Raw genomic sequence first — 20,033 nt, 5'->3', positions numbered from 1 at the left:
TGGAACTAATAATGCAGAGGTAAATATATGCTACATGTTAGTATACTAATTTCTATGGTTTATTTGTAAGTCTCATTTTCTAGTATCTTCTTGGCAAGTCTCAATTTTTAAGTAGTTTTCACTGACCTGTTTCCTTGAATGCAGGTTAGATTAATCGATTGAATCTAATGTAAGCCGATCAAGAAATCGAAATCGTAGATGCATTAAACACAACTGAGATCTGCAAATTAATTGTTCTAGAAGTTCTTCTGGAGCTCACCATCGTTTGCCTTGAAGATTCTGGAGTCTCATTGAAGATTGGCTCAATTTTTGTTCAAGTTATATTATAAGTTCTGCATAAGCTATATATAGACTGCTTCATCTGTGATCATTACATCGCAATCTTCATATGTGGGAAACTCCCAGCATGCAAAGGATGTAAAACTGAAAGAGCCAGGTTTTTTTGGTGGACCACTGAGACCTAAACTCTTCTCCTTTCGAAACGTCCATTTCTAGAGAGAGATGGTAAGGCAAACACAGAGAGAGAGAGAACTAGCCTACAGGATTGGAGGTTTACACAGAGAGAGAAGAAAGGAGAGAGAGGGTCAGAAGTCAGAGAAGGTGGAATGGTGCTGGAGCCAATCCTTTGTGCAAACGAGAGCCTCCACTGTCTCTGGCCTCAGAGAGCTCCGATAATCATCCACCTTCCTCCCCCCACCATCACCGCCGCCGCTGCCAAAGATCGCCCCCACATGCACTGTTGACATGGGCACTGCCAATATGTCCCTCGCCATCTTCGCCAGTATTGGGTACTTGGGCCCGTTGACTTTCCACCATTCCAGCACCTCGAACCCCTCTCCACGTGGCACCAGTGCCTCCTCCAGATACTGATCGAGCTCCGACTTGCTTCCTACCTCCACTGCCGCCACATATGCATCAAAGTCTGTCGGCACCGCTGCTGAGGGGGCAGTGCCATAATCAGCAAACAGCTCCTGCACCGTGGCGTTGACCGCGCCAACATGGCTCTCGACGGCGCGGCCGTACATCCTGGCGAAGCAGAACTCAACCAGCTTCAACTTGTACCTCGGGTCCATGACCACAGCGACGGCCATCGCCAAGCTACAGTCCTTCCAGTACTGCTCAAACTTGTCCTTAGCATCTCTGGCAGCGCCACCGCATCTGGCGGCATGGGCCAATTCCACCTGCACCCTCCATGCTTCCTGGAAAAACAGATTTGCTGTCGTTGCCGCCGCCACCGCAGCCGTTGAGTCAAAGCAGAGCTTGAGGCAGCTGCACACTGCCTCAGCCTGGACCCACTCCTCCGGTGCTGGCCCGAGCTCGCACTCTGCAAATGTGGCCCGGAGCCGGCCCGCCGCCACTAGCATCTCATAGGTGGATTCCCACCTTGCCGGAATATCCAGTTTCAGGCCAGAATATTCCGGCCCAGCAATCTCGGCAAAGCGGCTGTCCCGGTCCGGGGAGGCTTTGATATACTTGACACTCTCTCGAACACTGTAGACAATGCCATGGATGGAGGCGAGCAGGTCCCGGGCAATGAGGCCAAGCATCTGGGTAAAGCAACGGACGGTGAAGATCTGAGTTTTGACGTGGCGGCAGAGGTGGGAGCCATTGATCTGGTGGGTGCCGTCCAGGGCGACGGCGAAAAGCCGGCCATGGAGGGCCCAGTCGGCGAGAACGAAGCCGACAACATCGCCGAGGGCGGCTTCCGAGTGGGGGGAGCCGACCATGGTGAAGCTGAGGGTGCGGCGGCAGAGCTTCCAGTCGCGGCCAACAAAGTGGGCGGTGAGGGAGACGTAGCCAAGGGTCTGGGCCGTGGTCCAGAGGCCAACGGCGAGGCTGACGCGGCCCAGCAAGCCCGTCAGGGCCCGGCGGAGAGCCTGCTTCTCTCTGTTGAAGATAGTTATGATCTGGGCTTCAATGGAGGAGAAGGTGGGGAGCCTGAACCGGGGCTGCAGGCCGAGGACGAAGGCGGCGAAGGCGGGGTGGTCTACTGTGTTCAGTGGGTACTCGTGCATGGCTATCATCTTGGCCAGGTCCTCAATGGACCTGTCCTGGTCAAATGTGGCGCCGCCGCCGCCACCGGCGGACCTCGGCCGCCGCTTCGCCACCACCAGCTCTGAGCCCATGGCCAGGCTCCGGTCCCCGACGCCTAGCTTTGCTTCTGCTCACCGCCGGAGATCCCAGCCATCCCAGGCACCTGCAAACCACACCTCCAACACATGCCCATGATGATGATCATGATGATAATGATGATAGTGATGATATTGATGATGATGATGATGATGATGATGCAGAAAGAGCATACCCGGATGACCGACAGAGAGAAACATTCCAAATCTCAGGATGGTCAGCGGCCTTCTCCTGAAGGCATGGAATAAACTGAGGAGACATTGGTCAACTCAAAACGGTTCTCTTAGGGCTTCACTAGTTTGCAGATAGTGGGCCAATAATGGGCCTCTCTAGGCCCATTATCTCAAACCCTAATCCGCCCCCTTCGACTCCGCCGAGAACGACGGGATCGAACCCAAGAAAAGGGGACCGAGATCCGGAAAAGCCCATGAACTGCCGGCGCGACGAGATGAATTGCACAAAATGAACGGAATTTCGAGAAAAACGGCTCATGAGAAAATAATAACTGTAAGCATTGATCCAGTGAATCGGAAAATCGTTTCTTCTACATCAATCTCTTCGCCATTTTTCGAGAGTTGGAGCTCGGCGGAGAACAAGATCAAAAAAACCAAAAAAAAACTGCAGATGAATCGCCCCTTGAAGAGAAAGATGAAACGAAAAAAGATTGGAGATTTACACCAGAGATCGGTTCCGAAGAGTTGAGAAATGGGTCGAAGTGGGGGAGAAGAACGCCGCCGCCGCCGCCGGGGAGGATGTGGAAGAAGAAGAACGAGCCTTAGAAAGAGGAGAAATTAATCGGGCCGTTTATGGAGCAGATTTACGTGGAGCGGATGACCCAATGGGTCTCCTTACCCTTTTCGGCCCATTAAGCACTTCCGTTCGTCCACCTGCCGTCGTCCGTCATCCTAATTGACCTCGGAACGGGAAAGAGAGCAAGGACCTTGATGCCTTCCGTTCCGTCACGTTTCATCCCGTGCCGTCATCAGTGTACTCGTCATCCCTTTGTATCATTCGTCATCCGTCCCATCCAATCCACAGAGAGAGAAGAAGGAACTGCAGTCTTTGACGAATGACTAGACATGGTTGTGCGCAGTATGGACTTTCAGATACCTTATATCGGATTAGGGATCGCCAAACGTCATCCGTCACGTCACGCGTCACCGTGACGGACTTGTGACGGATGAGGTGACAGTGACAGTGACAAACAAGATGAGCCGTGACGGTGACTGTGACGGTGACAGTGACGTATTGCCTGTGACGGTGACGTGAGGGTGATGGGGTAGTCCAGACGCATGACGTGATGAAAAGTTCGTCACGGATGACGTCCGTGACGGAATTCTAATAGAGAGAGAGAGAGGAGCCACAAAAGGAGAGCGACATAGAGAGTTTGTGGAGAGAGAGAGATAGAGATAGAGCGACATAGAGAGTTTGTGGAGAGAGAGAGTTTGTGGAGAGATAGGAAGGATAGACAGAGATCTTCAACAAGAGGAACGAGCGAGTGAAGAGCGCCGTAGAGAAAGAGGAACAGTAAAGAGAGGAACGAGAGATAGAGAGAATAGCTCATGAGAGAAAGAGGGATAGAGAGGATTGAGAGGGCGAGGCTAGAGCACCAGAGAGGAAGAGGGAGAGGAACGAGAGAGCTATAGAAGAGCGCCAGAGAGAGGAACGAGAGAGAGAGAGAGAGAGAGAAGTGGAAAGAGGGAGAGAGGAACGAGAGAGAGATAGAGAGAAGCGAGAGAGAGGGAGAGAGGAACGAGAGAGAGAGAGAGAGAGAGAGAAGCGAGAGAGAGGGAGAGAGGAACGAGAGAGAGAGAGAGAGAGAAGCGAGAGAGAGGGAGAGAGGAACGAGAGAGAGAGAGAGAGAGAGAGAGAGAAGCGAGAGAGAGGGAGAGAAGAACGAGAGAGAGAGAGAGAGAGAGAGAGAGATGCGAGAGAGAGGGAGAGAGGGAGAGAGGAACGAGAGAGAGAGAGAGAGGGAGAGAGAGAGAGAAGAACGAGAGAGAGAGAGAGAGAGAGAGAGAGAGAGAGAGAGAGAGAGGGAAGAGTGGAGATAGAGAGAGAGAGAGAGAGAGAGAGAGAGAGAGAGGAGAGAGAGAGAGAGAGAGAGAGAGAGAGAGAGAGAGAGAGAGAGAGAGGGAGAGAGGAACGAGAGAGAGAGAGAGAGAGAGAGAGAGAGAAGCGAGAGAGAGGGAGAGAGGAACGAGAGAGAGAAGAGCGAGGAGAGATAGAGAGAGAGAGAGAGAGAGAGAGAGAGAAGAGCGAGAGAGGAATGAGAGAGAAGAGCGAGGAGAGAGAGAGAGAGAGAGAGAGAGAGAGAAGAGTGAGGAAAGAGAGAGAGAGAGAGAGAGAGAGAGAGAAGAGCAAGAAAAGAGATAGAGAGAGAGGAATGTTTGAGAGAGAAGAACAAGGAATGAGAGATGAAGATGCAGAGAGAGAGAAGAGCAAGGAACGAGAGAGAACGATGCAGACTGCAGAGAGAGAAAAGAGCGAGGAACAAGAGAGAAAGAGGGAGACAGCAAAACTAGAGAGAGAGAGAGAGAGAAGAGCGAGGGACAAGAGAGAAAGAGGGAGACAGCAAAACTAGAGAGAGAGAGAGAGAGAAGAGCGAGGGACAAGAGAGAAAGAGGGAGAGACTGAGAGAGAGGAATGAGAGAGAGAGAGAAGTGTGCCAGAGATAAAGAGGGAGAAGGTCGCCGGGAGAGACTAACCATAGAAAAAGAGGAGCAATAAGGGAGCGAGAGATAGAGGAGGTTTTTCCCGTCACTGGTGACGGCGACGCCGTCACGGTGACGGTGACATGACGGGACGCCTAATACATGGACGCATGACAGAAAGTGATGATTTTTTTATATTTTCTGGGACGTGTGACATGACGGTGACGTGACGAAAGTTGTGTCACGTCACCGTCCGTCACATTCCATCATCCGTCCCGTCACGTCCGGGGCGTCACGTCCCAGATGTGTCGTTCCCTATATCGGATACCAGACTGATATCGAATATCCATCTGATCACCAGATATCGTAGGGGTCCAGATATGGGATATGCTAGTACTGGGTACCCAATCCAATAATCAATATTGAAATCAGTACAAAAATTTGATATCTTGAGGTCAATATTGGTTTAAAGAACCACCCATTGTCCTAAATGTAAAAAAGTAAAAGGTTAAAAACAGCATAAATGGTTTTGAAGAAGACACTGCTCTTTATCCTCCCTGTAGTAAATATGTATGTCTGCCACATTTTGTCCCCTGTTGTCTAGAGAAGTGGGCGGATTTTGGGTTGTGCGGGACTAGTTATAAACTACTATTGAAATAACCTATGTGGAATAATTTAATACTGATGAAATCCATTAAGAAATATCAGCAGTGCTCAAAACAGAGTAAGCGTAAATATGCATTTATATCTTTCTCAGTAAAATCATAAATTAGTTTAATGTATTTTTATTTATATGTCAGATATCTAAAAAACTGATATCTGATAGTTTCATTCAACCCTTGCATTGAAGACGGGTGCCACAGTCGGGATGCATAACAGATATCTGGACGGTACTATGGTAATCGATATCTAGATATTCATAAAGGCGGATATCGGATTAGCCATTTTTTATATCTGGTTCAGCATTCTTCCTGATATTATCGTCCTTATGGGGATTCTCTGGGGATTGGCGAACACTAGTGTGGTGTGATCTTTGGGCAGAAATAATGGGAAAATAAGAAGAAAATAGAATGCATGCTTTAAGTGGAAAATAGAGAATTAAATAGGAAGATAACAAAGATAAAAAGGGGGAAAATAATAAATGAGAAAGGAATAAATGAAGGGAGAATAAGAAAATAATATCCACCGGTCCGCCAAAATCTCAGTTACCTCTCATCAGAATTGTGGATCATCCATACTTTTTTATTTTTTTTAATAAAAACTTGCACCAAAACACATGACCACACCACACTTTGCATGGTGCAGTCTGTCCATGGTGTGGGCAATGTGGGGTTTGAAAAATTGCACAGCGTCATACATCACATGAAATGAGCATGTCTGCAAATGAACAAATGAATCACTGGCCCTTCATGTTACATCAATTCAATCACATCTTTCCATCATCAGTTGTCAATTCCTGAACTTCTAGAGGTGTGCCGTTTTCATTATTTCATTGTCACTCTTAAAAAACTTGATTCAAATTTAAGGTTCATCAATTATTTCAAAACCATTTCACCTTTCTCCTTGTTGTCATTCGGATTCCTCATTTTCTAATTTATATCAGGTTTCTGCTCAATTTTTTCCTGATCTTGATCTGCTCCATTATTTCAATCTATTTTCCTTACAATACTTGTAATTTGATATTGATAAATTGCTTTACATTCTTGACAATGCTTGTTGAGAATGTTATTGATTAATATTTATGGCATTAGTTGGCTGATTAAATGTATTATCTTGAGCTTTTTAGTTGTGTGTATTATTTTAAAAAATGATATAGGTGCATAAGTTAATTTTTCAGGAAAAGTGTAGAAGACGTCATGAAGAATACATTACATTTTGAGAAAGGTAATTACAGTGTCTTTTTGGGTTGTCAAACATTTTGATCTTGTAATTCAAATGGTTAGTTAAAAATCAGAAACAGATATATTATTTTAATGATATTAATGTCCTAATATGTGATAATGCCCATTCAACTAAATAATACAAAATTTACATTAAAGAAAACCATTTTGACTCTCTCTCTCTCTATCTATCTATCTCTCTCTCACACACACACACACACATAATGGTGTTGAGTTTTCTCTCTCATTCTGAAGTTTGGGCATTCTCTCTTGTTCTCACTATCTGGCATTCTGAGTCCCTCAGTCTCACAATTTGACTAACTCTATGCCTCTCGGTCTTAGATTATTTTTCTTTGGATCTAGCATTCTCATTTTTTCTGAATGATATAGCTATGCCTCTCTCGGGTATTCTTTCTAAGCGATATAGTTATCTCTCCCTTGCATTCTTTTCTGAATGGCCTAGCTCTCTCTTTCATGCGTTCTTTCTCTCAGGATCTGACCTTTATCTCATGATGGTTCTGGCTGTTCAGGATTCTCCATCAATGTTCTTGTTTCCTGAAATTGTGTTGGATGAAAAACATATCGGTTCTTGCCTCCTGCAATGTGTTGGGTGAGAAAGGTCACGGTTCTTGCCTCCTGCAATGTGTTGGGTGAGAAAGGTCACGGTTCTTGCTTCCTGTAATGACATTTTGGTGGAAAATCTCTCAGCTCTTTCTCCTTGCGACATTTATAGATAGCATTTTACTTTATGACTATTTGTGCATCATTTTTCTGGATATCATTCTCATTTTTTATCTCTTTAATATGAATATGATTGATTTATTCATTCTTCTCAAATATAGTTGATATTTACAAGAAACTTAATTGATTTATATAGAAAATATTTCATATATTGAATTTTCTTGGAGACAGAAAAAATATGATTCTAAAGCACTGTTTAAGTTTCTCAATACTTTTATTCAGTCATCAATGAAGATTAATTTATACTGATCTTGTTTTCTCTCCGAATTTTCCATCTACAGGGATATATGCAATACATCTACAGAGATACCTGCAATATCATCTATAGAGAAACCATAATTTTTCCTTCCGAGATATTACTGAACTTGAAGCTGAAATTTTTTTTCAAAAAATTGTCTATAGATATTCAAATATATTTTGCATTTTTCAAAGCACTAAAAGCTTCAACTCTCTCTCTGAAAAAGTTCCTATTGCATCATTTTGGATCTTTATCTGTAATATTCAAATCATTAAAATATTTAAATCTCTTTTGACAAAATTGCCTACAGCATCGATATAGATCTTTATATGCCATTTTCAAAGCATTAAAAGTTTTAACTGTCTTTCTAAAAATTATCTGCAGCATCAACTTATATTTCTATTTCAAATTCCGAACGCATTAAAAGCTCCAATTCTTTTTCTGCAATTATCTACAGTAGTTAACAACCAATCTCGCTCAGCAGCTTTCTTCGTTCTAAAATCTGAAAGTTGTCTGAACTATCTTCATTATTGAATCTGAAATTTCTCTACAACTCATTTCAGTCATGGATATAAAAGCTATCTGCAACTTTCTACTGTTCTGGTTCTTCATTCTCCTTTTTTAAATTACCAATAGTGTCAAAAAAAATTCTACGCAAAATTGTCTATAGCAGTGAATTAGGAATTTTAGGTTGTAACATTGAATTTCAATATCAGTTCTCATTTTTTTATTATCTGCATTTACACTTAGAAATTTTAGGTTTTAAAGTATTTATTGAAAAAATTCTAGAGCACTAATGCATAAATTTATTTAAATCTGAATACTCTGAATCATTTTTTAAGTTCCTAACACTCAACTATCTATATTGTTAGAAATTTTTTTCATTTATAAATCTTTCAAATGTATAGGTATTTATGACATGTTCATTGACACTTACCTTTTGATGAAATTGGACAACCATATTTTGAAAGAAACATTTGTAATGTCAAAGGGAAAATTAGGAAATCAGTGGCAAGGGATTTATGTGCTAACATTTGAGGTTTAGGCACTGATTTGACAAAGAATTATCTAGCAAAGTCTTGAACGAGGTTTGGATACTTGCAATCATCCAAGAAAGGAATGCGCAAACATATTTTTTAAGAAGACTCAAAGGGAAGAGTTGAAGACAACACCCTTCACTCTCCATTTTTTATATTGTATAGAGAGATGAGAGTGCAAATAATACAAGTTGAATGTATTACTTATATGATGTTTTATATTTTGACTAAATATCGTGTAGGGTCATATTGACTCCTTTTGGTTGAATTACAGAATCAAGTAAGTATGTTCACAAAATAGGGTAAAACTTTGTCTCATAATGAGAAGAGTCCCCCTTGAGAGTAAATCCATGAATATAAAAACTAAACTTAGAAAAAGGCAAGATGTAACATTTTAAAACACCATCTCAGCACTAGGGATTGTCCTTCTGTTATCTGTTCGATATCCGGTATCGGACATTCGATATACGATATCTGGAAAAAAAACAGGACAGTGTCTGATATCGGATATCGGACACTATCTGTCCAACAGGTGAAAACGGATATCGGAGACAGATATCGAATGGGCAAGGACGAGATGGATATCGGATACCGGATATCGGATTTCGATATCCAGATATCGGAACCGGTATCCGGATATTGATATCCGATATCAACAGAAAAAATCAATATTCATCATCATATTAGGTGATTTATGTTAACAATGTTATGTATTTATTGTTATGTATCCTACATCGTTTAATATATACAGCTCAAACTTTTTGTTTTCTTCCATATGGGCTAACAGGATTTGGATTTTAACATTAAAGTTTGAATCCTATTGTCCCATATGGAAGAAAACAGAAATTTTGAGCTGTATATATTAAACGACATAGGATATTTATTAAATGATTTAATAATAAATTTACTAAATAATTACTATATTATTGCCTCGTTGAATACATAATATATTTAAGAAATATATATATATTTAATATATTAGTACCTCATTTAATATATACAACTCAACATTTTTTATTTCTTCCATATGGGATAACAGGATTTGGAATTTAACATTAAGCTATGAATCCTATTATCCCATATGGACGGAAACAAAAATATTAAGCTATATATATTAAACCAGCTACTTCATATATTGAAAAGTTGTCTGCTTCCATGTAATTCCTCTCCAAAATGGTGCACGATGACGACTACGATGATTAAATTATATTTTAACAACCCTTCTATGTTGGATATCGAAAACCGATATCCAACTCCAACATCCGATATCATCATCCTTCCCAGGAGACGGAGGTGGATGATGACATCGAAATGAATACCGATATCGGATATCAGTACTGTAGCAACCAGTGTCCGATAACGCTATCCAATATCTGGATATCGGAAAAAACAGATATCAAAAATTTGATTTTTGGTATCCAGTACAGCATTTGTCCCGATATCGTAATCCGATGATGTATTGGGACGAGCGATCCCTACTCAGCACCCCTTATTAGTGTTTTTCATTGTCACTTGTTCCAAAAATGTTTCTAATTTTCAACATCTGTATCCAATTTCTGGTTTAAAAATTAATTTTATTCCAATTTTCATTTTCAACATCTAACTCTCTGGTTTCTTGCGTACATATTCCCTTATCCCAATCTCCATTTTCAACATCTGAATCTCTGACTTCTGACTTAGAATTTTTTATTTTTTTCAATCTATATTCTGAAGATCTAAATCTCTTATTTTCAACATTGTTTTTCAATCTAAATCTTCAACATCTGAATCTCTGAAATATAGATATCTCTGCATTTATTAGAAGGCTTATCTCTGACTTATGCTTTTGAAATCCATCTTTCTGATTTTTCAATATTGAAATATATACTTCTATCATTTCGATATTCAAAATTACTCTAAACCATTGTTTTTAAGTTTCTCTGACGTGTGTCCTGATTATCTCTCATGATTCTGATTTTCAAAATCTGATATTCGCAGTGCCATCATTTATTTTCATTCATTCCTTGTTATTCTTAAGTCACATTTCCTCTTGAAAAACCCTACTATAAAACCTTTAGTTTTTCAATTATATCTGAAATCAAACTCCCCATCCCATATTAGATAGCGACAATGCACCAAACTACATAGGTATAATGAAAACAAACTGAATTATGAGATGGCTGAAGAATAGAGAAGTAAATTGAGGGATATTAAGATAATTAGTTATAAAGGTCGGAACAGAGTAGACAGATGGAGATTTAAGATGGTGGCTGAGAGAGATGGAGGCATACGTTTGAAGATGGAGGTAGAAGTACATAATGAAGGAGAGGAAGAGATTGAAATACAAATAGAAGTGGATGGAGATGTATATAGTGATGAGATAGGTATGAGGGATAAAATTTATGGGATGTCAACAAATATAAATAGATATAAAAGTTTTGATATATTTGTAGTTAAGAGTAAGACATTGGAAAGAAATAAAATATTAATTAAAATAAGAGCATATGTAAATATCTAGAGTAGATTGAATAATTGATATCTAAAGTAGACTTTGGAAAAAAAAACTTGGAAATTAATATCTAAAGTAGATTGAATAATTAGTATCTAAAGTAGAATACAAATGTAATCATATGTAATGAAAAGCTTATTCATATTGAGATAAGGCTGTGAATAAGGCACAATGGTAACTATTATGTTGACCGTGAATAATTGTCATGTCAGGTTGAGGTATTAGATTTCTCTGACCTAAATGTGTAAGCTTTTCATGAAGCTTCCTACATATTTATTTTTCCGTAATTTGTTCCATTAGTCGTGAAAAGGTTCATCTTCAATATATAAATATTTTCTTTAGCCTTAAAATGTATGTATATATTAAAATTGATGATGGTATTAGTGATAGTCTGAGTCAGCATACCAAATGTATAGACATCTAAGGCCATCCTTCTGAATACGCAGAGAACACTAACTGAGGGATGTTGATATATGCTTGGTCTTTCAAAGTTTTAAAGGTGATACCTTCCACTGATATTTCATTCCTATTCAATTCACCAGGGCCTCTTTCCTCCTCCCCTTTCTGCTCATTTGTAAGGGTCCGGACCCCCACAAAGGAGGAGGGAGTCAACTGAACATCTCAGCCATTGGCAGGAATTTCACCCGCATCTGATCCCCAATTCTTGTTCACCCCGGATAATCATGTTGGGTTAATTGTGACCTCGTACGATGGTATCGGGTGAGCAACAACCGCTTCATCACAGTACTGACTTATGCGCTAATGGGTCACACTTTGGCCAAGTATCCTACAAAGAGACTCCCAAGAGCCAGAAGTATTGAAGGAATGGCCATAGGAATGGGCGCATCATGACATCATAAGATGTCTCGCCCGAATGAATTAGTTGGTACTAGAAATGTTAGAAAAAGTAAACAAAAAGAGTAATGAGAAGTGAAAAGAACAGAGACACTTCCCAACCAGAAAGCAAAGTTCCCACTAATGGTATACTCAGTGTAAGCGAGCTCTAAGATCACATCTTTGGAATAAATCCAGTTACAAAGGGAGATCCAATTAGAGGTAAGCTTCCCATGAGCATCATGGCATACGTAAAAGGGAACGAGGAGGTAAGGCCCCCCATCTTCCGCATATCTTGCTCATCTGACATGGCATGAATCATCGAACCTGCACTCAGGAATAGTAATACTTTTAAAAATGTGTGATTCATTAAGTGAAAGATGCTAACCGAATAGTTAGAGATGCCACAAGCAAAGATCATATAGCCTAATTTACTAAAAGTTGAATAAGCTATGATCATACCTACCAATTGTAGAAGTAGGATCTTTGGCAAGCAATAAGCACTTAAATAATACAATTCAAATGTACCATCTTCTTTATCATTTCGAGGAAAAGGTTTAGAAGGAAAGGGAAACAACGGAGGGATTCGAATCAGACCTAATGGGAATGACATGAAAAGTTTTTTCAAAACCTATAATTAAGGGCGTGACGACGATATACGATAGGAATGGAAAAAAGCTCGTGATTGGTGTGGAGGGGAGATCTGTTTATGAAATAGTTCACGTCTCATTTCCTTACGTCTTCGTTCCTTCTAATTCATTCACTTCGACGGCTGGTTCTGAACGCCGGGTAACATCTTCTTCTTCAACCAACTTCCACCGCCATTTACACTGAGGGGTCGAGCCACTAAAGAATTGCTTATACACTAAACAGCTGCATATATACACTTACTAAAAATGAAGGCCAGCGTGAAACTAAGAAAGAGTTATTTCTTTATTTACTTTGAATTTCTTTAGAACGTTTATTTGCTTTGCCCCTTCGCTCGCGCCATCGCTTCTGCTCATAAATTGCTACAAAGCGCCTAAGGCACGATTTTACGAGTGGGGATTTTAATCAGAGGTAAAGCTACGCTAATAGAAGAGGAGAGATGTTCCCAATGACTACCACAATCAAGCCGCTCCGTGGGCCCTAACTTTGCCAGGCCTCCTTACTGGTAGCCAGCACCTTCGGCCGGGGTTACAACCTTCAAAGGCGCAACTTTAGGAGCAAAGAAGTGACGAGCAAAAGATGAATAGGTTATCTTCAAGATAAATTTCATAGAATTTAAAAAAATATTAAGCTCTTTTGCTTGAATAATTCTGCACACATTGTTTCAAAATCTGATTTTAACCCCTTGAGATTGCAATATATATTATTTGTAATGACTCACCCTCTACCTGTGTTGTATCCAAGGGGGGTAATATTATATCTCTTTTTGAAGATTAGATACATCATTGTCATATGTTCCAAAACTGAAAGTTTCCCCCAAAGAAAAAATATTTTCAAGTCAATTTTGTTGGAAATCATATATTCATATTTCTTAGTGTTGTTTTGGATGCACCAACTTCCGTAACTAGTTTATATCTCATGATTCGTGAAGCTTGTTGCCACGTCAAGATGCATTGAAACTCGTAACCTAATGTGTATCATATTATCTTCTTTCTGCCACTTAGAACACTTAGATAAATTTTTGCACATGTTTAATTTATTAGAGGTTGAATTTGACTCAATCCTAATGTAAGTGGACTTATTTGTTTCATTTTACCATATGGTTATGCACATATAGGTTTTTTTTTGTGAAAAGTAAAATTTTATGGCCTGAGAGATAAATATCTTTTCTTTACGTTCATGACTTCAAAAATTAAATTTTCCTAGTGTGCAAATGATGTGATAAAATCCCTATCTATCAGGCTTTGTGCCAAGATTTATGCTCCAAAATGATTTCTACAACATTAATTTAAACAAATCAAGATCCAACTTCAAATGAATAATGGAGGATGAGCTAATCACCTTGTGAGGGGTGAAATCTGCAATTGATTATTTTTTTGGTTGAGTATCTTTGAACCTCACAGTCTTTTGGCGTCTGGGTATATCCACATGGTCAATTATACGATGAATCTCATTGTCATCTTTTAAATAGAATTTCCAAAAATATAAGATATTCTCACCGTTCCACTCTCTTACAGACTAGGGAGGTGCTAAAAAAATATAATAAAGAGGAGCACCCTTAGGGAAATCACAAGGGTTTTTTAAAGGGATATTCTTTCTGCTGATATTTAGGGCTTTTTAGAAAAACCTCCTTCGCTTTAAGTTTATCCTATAATTTTCACTAAAGCTCATGTGTGTGATCCTCTAGGCGTGCATAGTAGTCCACAAATAACTCCCAAAAGCCTCAAAACTGTTCATTGGTTTAACATATTAATTATCTATGAATAATATAAAAATTAATTAGTCATTTACCAATTTAACCCAATCAATTTGTTGAGTTGCTAACACATGTATTTACAAGCTACAGAACACACTAAAATGTATAAAATAGTTTACTGACTCTTTCATATAGCATTCCTTTTCATTAGTTATCGACGAAAATATATAGAATGGCTAGTGAGCTGATGATATGCACTATGACAAGTGAATTATGATGAGATCGTGATATGGGCATTAACTATATTTAAACATGTATCGTTTATATCCTACTCATTTGATATTCTACATGGAGATAAAATATCCTGGGAGATTAACATGATGTATAGTCCCTCTTTAATGAGTATGACTGATTAATGATGCTCTTTAGGAGAAAAATTCGATAAACTAGTATATTTAAATATTTGTACAATATTATACCGCATTATCAATAAGGTTTGTGACAATTGTGAAAGTTGTCAGACTTATAGATGGGCGATCAACAAGTCCACATAGCTGTCATCAAATATGAGATCATCTGCCCTTGGTATTAGAGGAGACATCTTAAAGAATATAATACAATGAAGTCATTGTCGATTGTGGTCTAAATGTCATAGTAGTTATGTGATGATTTCCCAATGCATCATCGCTAACTAGGATGACTGAGTGTGTTTCGATAGTTGGCCTTACCTTAAGTCGTCCAAGGAGTGTCATGTAGAATAGGGATTACATGATCAATAATTTTTGACGTAAAGACGTTATCAAAGAGTTGATTAAGTTAATTTTTGCGTTGTAGAACATGAAGTGTAGTTTGAAATCCCATGATCTAGTAGTTCAACTTATTGATTATGTATAACCAACTAATGTTACTTAATCTATAAGTTAGTGTTAGGCCCCTAACTAGGCGGCATTCCTTGCCCACAGGCCTACGTGCTTATTGGGAAGGAGTGTCCGTGTAATTCGGCTCACGATATTAAAGGACTGAGTCATTATGGGTAGCGATGCCCAAATACCTGATCTTTCAAGCCATTGCCACTGTACGTGGTAATACACTGCAGATTGTGCACGTGCCCGTCCGCGCCCAAGGCGGGACGGATCAGGTACGGTCGGCGCGTGCTGGGCGCACGGGCTGAACAGTGTGTGCGTGCACGCGCCAAGCGCTGTGTGCCAATGCCAAGCCCCACTCGCAGGCACCAACGCTATGCGCCAGCGCCGAGCGTTGCGCGCGGGAGCGGGAAGCGCTGCACGCGGGTGCAGGACGCGTAGACCGAACGGCGTGCCATGGTTGCAGCGTGCGGAGTTGTGCGGGGTGACGCGCAGCGGCCGTGCGGGCAGTGCGCGCATTACGTGTGCAGGGCGCGGGGCCGGGAGACATCCCGCCAGGAGACTAAGGCATGTGGCGCACTGAGAGCGCCGAGACGGCACAACGGGCGCATAGCGCTCCTGCGGGTAGTGTTGGGTGCGCAGCGCCCAGCTCGGGGGCGTCGAATGCGGCGGCATCGCGCAGGCTGCGCGCTAGAGTGTTGACATGGGTGCCGGTGGCGTGTGTGATCGTCAAGGCAGGGGTGGCGTGTGGGATCACCAGGCCCGCAGGCGCACGGCGCCCGGCCCGGTGCACTTGTGTAGCGGCAGAGCAGGGGCGCGCACGCGAAGCGACGGCCCCGAGGCGGTGTGGCAACATTACCTCGGCGCAAAGCGCCTCGTCTCATTCGTTGTATCACCCCTCGTCTTCCCCCATGTAATTATCCCCAATGATGATGTACTCTTTATGATATAAGTGCAATGACCCTATTCCCTGACGGTGGTGAGCACCACCATCTCCTCTAATCCCTTCTATGCAATCTTAATCAATTGCAAAAGCTTCCGCTACAAGAGATCAAGGCTGCTCAGTGTTCTTCCCTGAACATTGAGGTCGGCACACGTCAAATTCGAGCAAGAGACCTAGCTCGGGATTTGACCGTGTGACAACTAGCTATACTTAATTAATTAGCTTAGTGATTAAAAGAGTATTAGGCCATTGGAGTTATTAACTAGATTGGTAAACGAGCCTAGAGGGTCACACACTAAAGGTCCATAGGATGTTGATACTGAAAAGTACAGGAGTTTTTCTGAAAAAATCATATCAAGTATACGTGTGAGAATTCCTTAGAAACTCAGCCTTATTCTCTCCTCTTACTAGATACCCTCCCCTCTCCGTGTGACCAGAAGAAGAGGAGATTTAATGTGCTGAATTACATCTTCATTTTACGAGTTCCGAATGTATTTGTCATAAATACTTATTTCTATAATCTTTAATGGTCAAGGGCCTAACCCTACCAATCTGGTGCATATGTTGGCTTCTCAGATGATCCTTCACCTCACATGTTGCAAGTATAGTTACATGTTCATAGATGAGAGTGGAATGACAATGACGTAGAGATACTTCAAGCAGGCCTAGATTAAGGATTACTCAAACCCGTTATACAGTATTATGTTGATCATTCTACTCTTTTCTTGGCCCTCACTTATCACAACAGTAACAAACTTATTATATTTTGTTTAGAGAAAATCAACACAATTAACAAATAAACCTAATAGAAAATCCACCTTTCTCACAGGCCATCACAACAGTCACAACTAGTAATATGCATCTTTAAGGGAATGGTGTCCTTTCTTCATATCTCTCTCTATGACATATGATGACACATATCTCTCTCACCCACACAAACATAAGAAGAGTAAGGAAAAAAAGGAAAAAAAAGAGCTGATTTGTGGCCAAAAAAGACAATATTCTCATGATCCTTTAAAACACCAAACACAGGAAATAAAAACAAGTCAACAAAACGACCAAGATCTTGAAAAATTAGTCAACCCTATAAAGGTACCATAAACTTGAGTACAAGAAGAAGAAAAAAATAGGGATGAAAAGGTAAACTCACTTCAACGCTTGGAGAACTGGGGAGCCTTTCTGGCCTTCTTCAGACCAGGCTTCTTCCTCTCCACAATCCGGGAATCCCTGGTCAGCAGACCCTCCTTCCTGAGTGGTGATCTGTGGTTCTCACTGACCTTGAGCAGAGCCCGAGCTATGCCCAAAGAGATGGCCTGGGCCTGGCCCCCTAACCCTCCGCCGTGGGCTTTGACGAAGACATCGTAGGTTCCCTCGTATCCCAAGGTCAACAGAGGAGTCTTCACGTATTGTATCCACAATGGGTTCCCCTGGAGGTACTCCTGCAAGATCAACCGCCAGAAATATGAAATCAATTAATCTAAAAATTGTAACTTTACCGGGTGACTATGATTATAGTCACAATTACGGTTTTAAGTTATGACAACTGGCAGGTGTTTTTACGTCTCTGAGATTGTTTCCCCTAGAGAAGCGAGATGTTGAAAAGTCTCATCCAAGATTCCAGGATAAGCTGGCAAGATAGGAAAAAGAGCAACCAGAAATAAAGGAAATGTATTCAAGAGAACCTGAATTCGAAATGACGTTAAATTTTAGTTCTCTTTAGAGTTTTTTAGTATAATTTTTTAACTTATCGCAGCCACAGTGGGTTCCCCTGGATGTCTTCCTGGGCCAAGATCAATACCCAGCAAAAAAATTGTCCATCAATCAATCCAACATTGCTAAGTTATGGTAATTCCAATGAAATCATGCTCAAATGTATCAATAGTGTAATTCGAAATCAATTTATGGTGTTCTTAAATTATCGAATCGGGTTGGTGTTTGAATGTCTCTTAAATTGTTTCCTGTAGTGGTTAAAGTATGTTGAAAAGCCTCATAAATGATTCAAGGATGAGCAGACAAGATCGGAGAAAGAATTTTAAAAAATCAATAAATTATATTAAAAAAGCCCAAATCAGGTTTCAAAAAGGTTTTGAAGACTCTTTTTCTTCTGAGAAATTTTGATATAGCTCGTATGATATTATTCCAGTAAGCCTAGGACATAAAGGCATACAGGTTTATGACATTGAGATAAGAAAAGACATTAAGCAGTAAAAAAAATGTCTCAGAAACAAAATGAATAGGAAACATAAGCAACTACGGAACAAGAATTTGGAGACAACCAATGTGTCCCGTGAATCACAGTCCAAATAAGGCCTGATGGGAAATGAATCATAGATTTGACCGTAATCATATCATCGTTATCTAAAATCCAACCAACATCATAGGGCAATCTTTAAACTTAAAGTTTCCTCAATTCAATTAGAATTGCAGGCATTCACTAAGCCATTACGCAAGAAGAATTTGGAGACTACTAGTTTTCCCCCTGAATCACAATCCAAATAGGGCCTTATGGGAAATAAATCACAGCTTAAACCTCAATCGGACCATCATCATCACAAAAACCCAACCAACATCATAGGGCGACCTTGAATCTGATGGTTTCCTCAACTCAACTAGAATTGCAGGCATTCACAAGATCTCACGCGCAAGGGGGAACAAAAATAAGACAAAACAAGTCACTTTTATCCTAGAGAAACCGACCACTAGGTTTTCAAGAAGAATTTGAAGACTTTTCCCTTGGAGAGATGTATGATTTCGATAGTCTGATTCGAAGTCACAGAAATCTACCCTCACCGCACCAGAATTCAATCAATAAAAGCCAGCTTCTGGAGCTCAAATCAACCATCGCAAACCTCCAAAGCAGAACAATTCCACCCGAAACAAAGAAAAAAAAAGGAAAAATCATCAAGAAAAAAAAGCATCAGACGGGTCACAAACCTTCGCATCCCGGGAATTGATGATGATATTTCCAGTACCCTCCTGGATAACAACACGGGCAATGGCGCACTTCCTCCGGCCAGTTCCCCAGAGCTTCTGGGCAGCAAATCCCCCGGGAAGCCGGGACTTGACGTAGCTCTCCAGAGCCGATCGGTCCAACTCCGAAGTCGAGGCAGAGAAGTCGCCGGCGACGGCAGCCAACGGGGAGACGGAGGCGACGACGGTCGAGAGCGAGCTCCTTCTCAGCGCGAGAGGCCTCGCGCGAGCTCGAGATCGAATCGAGAGATGGTTCGGAGCTTGGAGCTTCTGGGAGACCTGCGAAGAGAAGGAGAGCGAAGAGAAGGCGCCCGCCAGAGAGGAGATCGAGCCCGCCGTCGCCATTATCGCTCGCCTGCGAGCTCACCAAGCGAGAACTTTGTGAAGATAAGACCAGAGCTCCCCCTTCTCTTCTCTTAGTCTTAGCTTGCGGGTGACATACGGATTAGGCGGTGAGCTTAAGCGACCTGTCCTTCGCTTTTTCCTTCTTCTCCTCGGACGAGCTAAAGGTTTGGTGAGGCGGTGGCTTGATGGGAGGTAAGCTCACCGCTTGTAAAAGTGACCTCCCTTGTTGGGTGCTTCCCCGGCCCGTTATAAATAATCTTTTTTTAATTTTTTTAATTTTTTATTGTCAAAAACACGATGCCGGGTACGACCAACCCAAGGGACACGCTCATAGACCGATCCACCCTGAAGGCCGCCCGGATAGGTTTTATATATGTAAAGTGTTTGTAAGAGTTGTATTGGTGTGGAGAGATCCCACATAACCCGATGGACATGCTCGTAGACCAATCCAGCTACGCCCACTATAGACTTATTTTTAAGTAGTAACTTATATGTAGAGAAAAAATAAATTATGTGAAGGAAGATGAATGAAATGGCATTTTTCTTGGTGACATTTTTCTATTTTT

General features: G+C 41.2%; 2 protein-coding genes across 5 annotated transcripts; both read right to left on the bottom strand.

Moving 5' to 3' along the window:
- Positions 1-418: 418 nt before the first annotated feature.
- LOC144711864 (zinc finger BED domain-containing protein RICESLEEPER 2-like) lies at positions 419-2,911 on the bottom strand. 4 transcript variants are annotated; one of them, XM_078585970.1, is made up of 3 exons: positions 2,807-2,911; positions 2,306-2,361; positions 419-2,197 (listed from the first exon to the last, which is right to left on the bottom strand). In XM_078585970.1, the coding sequence occupies exon 3, from the start codon at positions 2,124-2,126 to the stop codon at positions 585-587; it is 1,542 nt and encodes a 513-aa protein (XP_078442096.1). In that variant the 5' UTR covers positions 2,127-2,197; positions 2,306-2,361; positions 2,807-2,911; the 3' UTR covers positions 419-584. The 4 variants fall into 4 exon arrangements, with proteins under 4 accessions (XP_078442096.1, XP_078442097.1, XP_078442099.1 ...); XM_078585971.1 differs by having other exon boundaries at positions 2,306-2,379; positions 2,807-2,901; XM_078585973.1 differs by lacking the exon at positions 2,306-2,361.
- A 14,287-nt stretch (positions 2,912-17,198) lies between these two features.
- RPS9 (ribosomal protein S9) lies at positions 17,199-19,532 on the bottom strand. The gene is made up of 2 exons (XM_078585925.1): positions 19,087-19,532; positions 17,199-17,591 (listed from the first exon to the last, which is right to left on the bottom strand). Exons 1-2 carry the CDS (start codon positions 19,465-19,467, stop codon positions 17,304-17,306), a joined length of 669 nt encoding a protein of 222 aa, XP_078442051.1. The 5' UTR covers positions 19,468-19,532; the 3' UTR covers positions 17,199-17,303.
- Between the last annotated feature and the right edge of the window lie 501 nt (positions 19,533-20,033).

This window comes from Wolffia australiana, chromosome 14 (genome assembly GCF_029677425.1).
Source record: "Wolffia australiana isolate 7733 chromosome 14, ASM2967742v1".
Taxonomy (NCBI): Eukaryota; Viridiplantae; Streptophyta; class Magnoliopsida; order Alismatales; family Araceae; genus Wolffia; species Wolffia australiana.
This window is presented reverse-complemented; position numbering and strand designations above follow the sequence as displayed.

Excerpts from the sequence above, each read along its gene's own strand:
- LOC144711864 (XM_078585970.1), bottom strand. The coding sequence starts at position 2,126 with ATGGGCTCAGAGCTGGTGGTGGCGAAGCGGCGGCCGAGGTCCGCCGGT.
- RPS9 (XM_078585925.1), bottom strand. The coding sequence starts at position 19,467 with ATGGCGACGGCGGGCTCGATCTCCTCTCTGGCGGGCGCCTTCTCTTCG. Across the intron at positions 17,592-19,086 it reads TCAATTCCCGGGATGCGAAG|GAGTACCTCCAGGGGAACCC; the intron begins GTTTGTGACCCG and ends TTGATCTTGCAG.